A 10,000-nucleotide genomic window follows, 5' to 3' on the forward strand; every position below is an offset into this window, starting at 1 on the left:
ATAATATTTCTCTATTACATTTTCATGAGGACTTGGCGTAGTGGAACCCAACTTTTCAACAATGCTTTCTCCTCAAATGAATCCATCAGCTAATTCGTTAGCATACTTAGTTTCACCACATTAAACACATACAAAAAAGAAATCTGCTTCTCCACATCAATATCCAACATGACATTTATTAGTTGCTGAATTTGTCTGAAATTACTGTCATCAATTCATCATTAAATAAGACTGAGCACAAAGGCTGTTCTGGTTGGCACTCCCTCAGGTGTCAGTGATAATGGCTTTCTCGAGCTCTGCAGGAAAATATGACAAGTACAATTAGCTGATTTCAACTCATTCCTACTCTCCTTTGTGCGATCACTTATAATTTAAGCACTTACAGTATGTGCCCGGCAAGTGAAAAGCACAATACCGTGAGACAGGGAATAACGCATGACTGGCTTCGACTATACATTGGGGTCACTGAGTCAATGACTGAGTCCTCTCATATGAGCATTACCCTGGTGACAGCTCCTGCTGGCATGGGTCTGGCCCATAACTGGCCCATAACTGGCACGGACCGAGCTTTGATTTGTTCCTGAGTGATCTGGGTTTGAACAGCTGCTTTTGAGGAACGCCTCAGCAAGCCCTCGAGAGATCAGCTAGCGCTCTTAGCTGCGTATGCTCGTCTCTCTCTCCTACCTCTTCCCCTCTTTCCTCCTGTCAACCTCTCCTGTCCTCTTTTCTTCTATTCCCCCCTTTCTCGCTTCTCCTCGGTTCTCTCCTCTCATCTCATCTCTCCCCATTCCCCCCCCCCCCCGCCCTCTCTCTCTCTCCACTCCACGGTCTTCGTTCGCCGCTCATAGCCGTCCGAGCCCAGGGGGAGCTGATAAACACGCTCCCCCCACATCAAAGCCCCGAAACGGGAGCAGGGCAACCACTGTTTGTGTGGGCAGGAGGAGGAGAGAGGGAAGCAGAGGGGAAGGGGAGGGATGGAGGGAGCGAGTGAGGACAGAGAAAGATGTAAAGAGGGAAGAGGAAAGGGTGAGTGAAGAGAGAGAAAGAGCGAGAGGGAAAGCGAGGAATTGAGAATAAATGACAGGATATGGGCACAGAGGAATCGAAAGTGACCAAAAAAGAGAAGCACAGGCATGAAAGAGAAAAAAGGCATTTTTGCAACTGACATGGGCACTCAAGACAGAAAGACAGCTGCGGAGAGACAGACTGACAGATAATCACATACTGTATACACACAGACAGAGATACAGGCTGATAAGAGAGCGAGACAGACACAGAGACATACAGGCAGACAGACAGACCTGAGAAACAGACAGACAGGTAGGCAGACCTAGAGACAGACAGACAGACAAACAGACCTACAGACAGGCAGACAGACAGACCTTGAGACAGACAGACAGACCTAGAGACAGACAGTTTGGGCGTGTACCTGGGATGCTCTGTCTGTGGGAGGTGAGGGAGTTCTCTGTCCCTGCTGAGTCCTTATTTCCCTTTGAGTAAGGGCTGTCATCTAGAGAGAAGGGGAGACACACACAAACACAGCACGGTTATGGCTCAGTCTGATACACCATCATTTACACCGTATCACCTCAGGCCCCCAAGTCAGACGAGGCATAATGCTGGTGTAAAATCTCGCACACACACACACACACACACACACTGGAGTGATGTACCAAGCAGAGATCAAGGATCATAGCTATGATGATGATGAAGTCATTATAGAAAATGGATCAGGATTTGCCACAGCTGGCTGTGCTCTCCTATGACATGAAAAATGTATAAAAAAAAGACCATGGGTATTCAAGGTTTCCCGGTACAAACTTCTTATCACCAACAAAGCAACAAAAACCGGTGTTCAGTCTTGCGTCATCTGAAATATGTCACGTTCTACATCTTAGCACATCATCGTGAACCTTTTCAGCTTGGGTGCGAAGTATCTACCTGTTTTTGCAAAAAAATAAATAAATAAATAAATATTCTACAACACGACTGTTACACTCCAAATTGTTCAAAAAGCTCCTCTCCGATAGAAGTTGCACCCATCTCATCTCCGTTCTCTGTCATGCTGGCAGCTCCGGCTCAGCTTGATCCTCGTAGCGCCGCTTGCTAACAGCGCTAAAGCATCTGAGAAGCATTCATCAACAACAAAACCCATTACTGCACATTAGCACTCTCCAGACATTTCCGTCCTCTCCGGCAGTGCTGTGCGGCTGTCAAGAGGAACCCATGCAAAAACAGGCCATCATTTCGAGGGGGGGGGAGGGATGAATAATTCATCCGTTTTCTTTTCAACTCGACACATAAATTAGCGCATTTTTCTCCTCCCCACACCTCACACACACACACACACACACACACACACACACACACACACACACACACACACGATGCTCAAGGTCTGTCATCAATAATCATCCTGGGAGTTCCCTTGTGGTTGCCATTAAACTCTTCATCTAGGCCCTGATACCCAGAAGGTAGAAGCAATTAATACCCTCAGACAGGCAGAGCAGAGCCACTACACAGGCAGCAGATAGGGCCCGCTGATGAGCTCAGGCCCCTCTCCCCGTCAGGCTCTCTGCGTGCGTGCACACACACACACACACACACACACACACACACACACACACACACACACATAGCTGATAGGGCCCTGCTGATGAGCTCATGCCCCTCTCCGTCAGGCTCTCTGCGTGCCGGTGGCGACGGCGTTTCATCACAGCGATGTTTCGTCTAAAGGGCCTCCAGAGGAGCATCTACAGAGCCGAGTGTTCAGCTGGGGAAGGAGGTGAGGGGCTACACAAGCCAAGAGGCTCCTCTTTCGCTCTCCGTTTTGTTTTGGCTGGTGCGCCAGCGGAGAGGTGCTTCTGAGCCGAACCTCCCATTTACACACAGTGTGTGTGTGTGTGCGCTGGGCCAGGTGTAATCGCGCTTACACACACACACATGCAGACACACAAACACACACATAAGTCTTTGTGTAGACACTCACAGACACTCAGTCACTCATTCTCTCCTCGCACTCACACATACACACACACACACACACTCACACTCACACACGCACGCACATACCTGCACTGCCGGCAGGCATACCAAACCCGTGGTGTGTAGAAAATGTGCTTAACAAGCCTACTATTGAGAGATCACCCTGCTACATGTACAGCCTCGGGGCTATCAGCAACACTGATCCCAATCACATCTCCTTTCTCTTCTCCACACAGAAGCACGCGCGCCAGATACCTGTGGATTCACGAGGAACTCGTGCATCAAGACCCGACAGGTGTAGAGCATAGCCACACAATCCTATTCTGACAGGTGCACACCTCAGTCGCCCAGAAGAGCGGCTCGTTTAATAATCTATGACCTGCCATGTTCTAAGGCTTCCGTGTAGCCAGGGGGCCCGTGAATCATCCCACCCTCACTTAATCCCGTTCCCTCAGAGTAGCACTGACTACAGGTGGAGAACGGAGAGCAAGAGAGTCACCAACCAAAAAAAAAAAGAGGGAGAGAGAGAAGTACGAAGTGGGAGATAAAAGAAAGGGAAGATGTAGAACTAGAGCGAGAGCCAGAAAATGAGAGGGAGTGTGATATGGAGAGAGGGTAATGGTGGTGTGTGGACAGGAGAGAGAGAGAGAGAGAGAGAGAGAGAGAGAGAGAGAGAGAGAGAGAGAGAGAGAGACGGAGCGAGAGAGAGACGGAGAGACGGAGGGTGTGAGTTTTTGGTGACTTCTCAAGATACCCCCCTCCCCCTAAAACTTTCTCCGATTCCCCCCCTACTCTGTGTGCTTCAAAGCCAAGGCTCATTAGTCCAGTCTAAGGGGAGAGGAGCAGGGTGGAGGATGAGTAATTAAAATTCACACATACACTACAACCCCAAACGCACCATATAAAAAAGCGTCCTCCAAGAACCCTCCACTCCACACTCAAAGATATGAATATGTCCCTTGAACATGGCCTGCAGTGGGGCACAGTGAGTCGGGCTCACAGCAGGATGCCGTTAGCCTGCAATCTATTTCTCAGTCAGTGTACAGACTTTGCAGCTGCACTCGTCTCGTATGCATGGTCTGGGGTGCGTGTTTCCCAAAAGTTGCTAACTAAGTTCACAGTTAGCAACTAGAAAAGCACTGAGAGAGCGCAGACCTTCCGCCAAGCGAAAACATAACCGCCTCCTGGATCCAGACAGACACTCGTTTCTCCCTTGGGTTATTTCAAACCTTTCCTGAAAATGTCATCGAATCCATCCATAACTTTTTGAGTTATCTTGCCAACAAACAGACAAACAAACAAACAAACAAAACAGACAGACAGACAGACAAACAAACAAACCCCGAAAACATAACCTCCTTTGGCGGAGGTAAGAATGGTTTTGGGTAACGCACCCATGGTCAGTAAGAAAGAGTTGTTGTACACTCTCTACTCTGCATTAAGCCAGGGCTGAGGACAGGTTAGGATCAGAACCAAATGTGCTGCATTGTGTTTTATGTTAGAGTGGAACTTCTCAAAGTTTGTTTTTATTGCACTGTGGGTTGGATACAGTGACTGACACCACTCAGCAGTCAGAGAAGCCAAAACACACAAACACAGAGAGGCATTGACACACCTACACACAGGCACACATTCTGAATCCACAGCCCACTACACACACACACACACACACACACACACACACATAAACTCACACAAATGCAAACACCCATCCATACAGCCGCACACACACACACACACACACACACACACACACACACAGGAGCTCTGAATCTACGACCCCCACACCCTCAACTACAAAGCCGTGCTCAGACGTGTCAGATCTCAGCATGGGAGTGCGATCCACCTCAGCCCGGCGCTCAGCCGGACCTGGCCCAGATGTGGCCCATCTCTGGACGCTCTTTCAATCCGCACGCTTTTAAAAAATAAGAAAAAATAAAATAAGAAACACCTCACTTCACCAGTCACCTATCAAAAAAGCTGATTTATCCCCGGTGTTCCACCTCGCTTATGAAGCACTGAGTCACCGCTTTTTAACACCCTGTCTATTCGGGAAAAGAAAAGACAGACAGAGGCTTAGCTGCACCACCACCAAACTATGCACTGCAACCAGCGCATCTGAAAAGCAGAACGAGAGAGAGAGGGGGAGACAGTGTGTGTGTGTGTGTGTGTGTTTGAGAGAAAGAGAGAGAGAGAGAGAGAGAGAGAGAGAGCTGACATATTGTAAAAAAAATGTGAAAACCAACTTAGTCAAAGAAAGGATTAAGGTTTTCAATCTGTCAGCAACGTTATTTTCCTTGGCTATGCACACAATGATTCTGACTTAATTATGTTTGTACTTCATAAGGTGTTTAGGAATTGTCCGTTACTACAACTAATTACATAACTCCTGAGGAGTTTGTGCTCTGTCAATGTCAGCTGTCCTATTAGGCTGCTCACCAGCAATACAATGCCATAATGAACTCCCTTTATCCTCAAACAACTGCCCTGTGCTCTATTGATGCTGCTGCTGCTGTGTGTGTGTGTGTGTGTGTGTGTGTGTGTGTGTGTGTGTGTGTGTGTGTGTGTGTGTCTGGCGATGATTGCATGTGCGTGCATCTGAGTGTGTGTGTGTGTGTGTGTGTGTGTATGTGTTTGTGGTGTGTGTGTGTGTGTGTGTGCATGTGTGTGTACAAGTGTGTGCATGTGTGTGTATGGGCTTGTACATGCAGCAGTTGTGAGAGTGAGAGACAGCTCTTGAGTCATGGGTTTGTGTTGTGCTGCACTGCAAGTCAGTGTAAAGGCAAGTAATTAGTGTGGGGCTTAATGAAGGGACTGTGCTGGTGAAAGGTTGGGTTGCCCTCTCTCATTCAGCGCTAATTAGTCCACACTATCACACACCAGCAGCACAAAGACACACAGCAAGACAGCCAGGCCTGCAGCACAACTGATAGCTCTCGCTGTCACTAGCATATCTTGAACACACACACACACACACACACACACACACACACACACACGCACGCACGCACACACACGCACACACACACACACGCACATACACACACACATACACACACTCTCACACACAAACGCACACACACATACACATGTACGCGCACACAGACACATGCACAAACACATGCGCGTGCACACGCACTTACAAACGCACACGCACGCACGCACACGCACACGCACACACACACACACATAAAGACACACAAAGATTGCCATAAACTGACATCTGTGCATACAAATGAAAACAAGCATGCACATAAACACTCAAACCCTAAGGCCATAAACACACAGACCTACACACATAAATTCGGCAAATTGCACACACAGACTTAACACGGAGGCAATCTCACCACACCACCATCATGGTGACCATAATGATGGCCATAATCAGGGGAAGCTACACAGCACTTCTTTTGTGCCTCATTGTCGTGTTCTCAATGCCAGTCTATAAAGTCTGTTACAGAAGCAGAAACAGCACAAACTCCTCTGAATATGTTTATGTGCCTGATGTGCCTGATGTGCCTTGCTTGCCAAGTGAATCCTGTCACAAAACAAATACATCACCCACCAACACACTCAGTTATCACTGTCGATATGGTCCTGCACTGTGTTTATGATGATGTGTTCACTTTATACTGCGTTTTGGCTTTTTATCCACCTTCTTCGCAAAACCCTACTTCCGTCAAGTTTTCATGTTTCGTCCATTCTGTTTACATTCTAACTTCTAACAAAAAACTGACTGAAAAGAGTTTTCTTTTACATGGCTTAGAACAAAGATTCCCAAACTGTGGCACGCGACTCTGACTCTGATAAAGACATCAAGTCACTTATGAGCTCACAGACCAGCTAGTATGCTTACCTGCCTTGACTTCCTATTCCCTACCTAGAGAGAGAGAGAGAGAGAGAGAGAGAGAGAGAGAGAGAGAGAGAGTGTGTGTCCTCTTAACTAACCAAAATTACACAGTCATGCTAACATCCCTCCCACCCAACATTTCTCACGACAGAGAACACAGGGGTTGTGAAGTCAAGCCGCCACCAGCACACACACACACACACACACACACACACACACACACACTCACCAATACACACACACACACACACCAACACACACACCCTGAACACACAAACACTACCCGTACCTCCATCTCATCTCATACCGTGTGTTAGGGACAAGCAGTGAAAGTGTGTGGGAGGGATTCCATTAAGATCAAAGCCAACAGACACATACCGCAACACACAACACCACACTACCCCACCAGTGACAAACAAGACTGCCTGTGAGTGTGTCGGCATAGATTACTATGATGCAGTTAAGCATGCAGCAGGAGGTCCACCATGTCTGTGTGGATATTTCTGTGTGTGTGTGAGTGTGTGTGTGTGTGTGTGTGTGTGTGTGTGTGTGTGTGTGTGTGTGTGTGTGTGTGTGTGTGTGTGTGTGTGTGTGTAGTTTTGTGCATGTGTTTATGCACATGTGTACATGCACGTGTACATGTGTATTTCTCTGTGTGTGTGTGTGTGTGTGTGTGTGTGTGTGTGTGAGAGAGAGAGAGAGAGAGAAAGTTAGAGAGAGAAAGAAAGAAAGGGAGAGAGAGAGAGAGAGAGAGAGAGAGAGAGAGAGAGAGAGAGAGATGTGTCTTCAAGCATACGGTCCAACCACAAAGCCTCAACCGCTAGACAGATTATGGATTTCTGTCATCTCTTGTTGCTCGATGAAGCACCATCATGCATACAGTAAAAAAAAAAACACATCATATTTCCAGAGATGTATAGTAACGAAGTAGAACTACTTAAGTACTCTACTTAAGTACTGAAATGCAGTATCTGTACTTTACTGGAGTATTATTTTTTTCTCCTACTTCTACTTTTACTTCACTACATATTTTCGATGAGTATAGTACTTTTACTCCGATACATTTTTTATGTGCTCCATCGTTACTCGTTACTGGTGTGTCGGTCACGAACAAATCCGTTCCGGATTGCTCACAAAGTCCTAGTCACACTGATGCGTGTCACTTGTTGACAGCACAATCTTAGCTTTCCAATGGGATTAAATAGTTGCTGTAATTAAGGGTTCGCGAGAAAATCAAGGTGAAGTTAGGCTACATGAGAAGCATTCATTTGTACAAGTCATTCTCGAGTAATCCCGTTTTTAAATTGCAACATTTCTTCTTGGTCTCCGACTTCAGTCTGTGTAGCACCCCACAATAACTAGCCTACTACTTGAATATTGTGTTCTTCCACTTGTTTGGTTTTAGAACATTTATTTAAACTACATAGATTACATAGAAAACATAAGCATCACCTCCACATATTCCTATGCATTATGCCTATTCTAGACTAGCCGGATAACCTACCACGACTGAGGCCTAATTACTCTCATGTTCTTTTAAAGTGACAGGCACTCAATTAGACAATTGACATTAAAGATAAATGTAAGTCAATATGACAATCGTGTAAAATGTGAGTCAAAATAAAAAATCAATATCAAATACTCAACATACTATGTATTTTAACTAATTGTGCAGATCATAAATAGGCCTAATGTAAACTTCATATGAATTTCAAAATGTTTGAAATACAAACATATGATATGAAGCCACCTTTTCACTGAGTGTGGGGAAGTAGGCCTATGCCTTGTAATGTCTGGTGTCTGGTCTCCACTGGTGTGGTGGGGCTCCCATATCAAATCAGTATCAAAATTCTTAACTTATGTTAAAACAATTGTGACACTATAGTCTTATCGTGTATTTTTCATGCTATGGCTATAGGCTACTGATGCATTAGATAGATATGATTCTGTATAACTATTATTGTATTAAAAGTGAGTTGCATCGGTCATAACACCCCAACAAATGACATTGGGAAACCCATACAGTTATATTTATTCACCTTGTTTAACTACTACCACATGTTTATAGCCTAGTCTAGGGCCTAGGCTATGGCCCCCGTGTGTCTGCCAAGGGGCCTGCACTGAACGATTGTGCTGATACCTTTTGCACCCATCTCGTTCGCAAATCAGCTAATTACACATACTTCTACTTTTACTTCCAGTACTTGAGTAGTATTTTAAAAAATAAACTACTTGCAATACTTAAGTACAAAACATGTTTAATACTTTAGTACTTCCACTTAAGTACGGTTTTTAAAGAGCACTTCTACTTCTACTCAAGTCACTTTTTTGATAGAGCACTTGTACTTCTACTCAAGTCTGGATCTCTAGTACTTTATACATCACTGCATATTTCCAAACTTGTCCATAAAGCGAGTAGCTATCATTCACATCTTTACTCAAGCCAATCCTCTCAACAGCTCTGATTGAGAGAGACTGAAAGACTACTGATTTGGATTATACAAAGAAATAGGTACAAAGCACAGATAGATTTCTGTGGGCTGGAGAGTGGAGCATAGTTTGAATGGACTAGCATTCATAATTATTCACTTCAAAAGCAGTGACCAAGAAAGCAAATACACAAAAGACGTATGGCTACAGTTCTGCACAATGCTATAAACTGGTTATAGGTTATGTGTCTGCTGAAGGAATAAATGTAATAAAAATGTCAAAACCATCAGAAACACCCAAACACATGTAAATCCGTCCCCCATTTTGACTCAATTGGCTTCTTACAACCCTACCCTCCAAATGGGCCTATTAAAATCTGTGCAGGAAAACATTCTCCCCTAAATCCCCTATCCCCAACTCCCACCCCCACACCCATAAACAAACTATTACTATAAACTACATTACTGTCTGGTACCAGGACTCAAAGAACACCTACTACTTTATTTTAGAGTTTGCCCCTGCTATCACTACAGACAGGCCCAGGCTGCATGCACCACACATATACAGAGAGAGAGAGAGAGAGAGAGAGAGAGAGAGAGAGAAAGAGAGGGAGAGAGAGAAATCTTGCTCAATGCACAGTGACAGGTATAAAGAGAAATACAGACACACCCAACACACAGATAACAAATTGAATATACATCGACGGGAATAGATGCTCGGACCTACCCTCACTCA

At 45.4% G+C, this 10,000-nt stretch overlaps 1 protein-coding gene across 1 annotated transcript in view; it reads right to left on the minus strand.

The window, feature by feature from the left end:
• Positions 1-10,000, minus strand: part of grip2b (glutamate receptor interacting protein 2b) — a 199,593-nt gene that overhangs the window by 60,020 nt on the left and 129,573 nt on the right. The window contains exon 2 of the mRNA XM_062546401.1: positions 1,430-1,510. Within this exon, the coding sequence (XP_062402385.1) occupies positions 1,430-1,510 (81 nt within the window). The remainder of the gene's footprint in view (positions 1-1,429; positions 1,511-10,000) is intronic.

This window comes from Sardina pilchardus, chromosome 9, assembly GCF_963854185.1.
Source record: "Sardina pilchardus chromosome 9, fSarPil1.1, whole genome shotgun sequence".
Classification (NCBI taxonomy): domain Eukaryota; kingdom Metazoa; phylum Chordata; class Actinopteri; order Clupeiformes; family Clupeidae; genus Sardina; species Sardina pilchardus.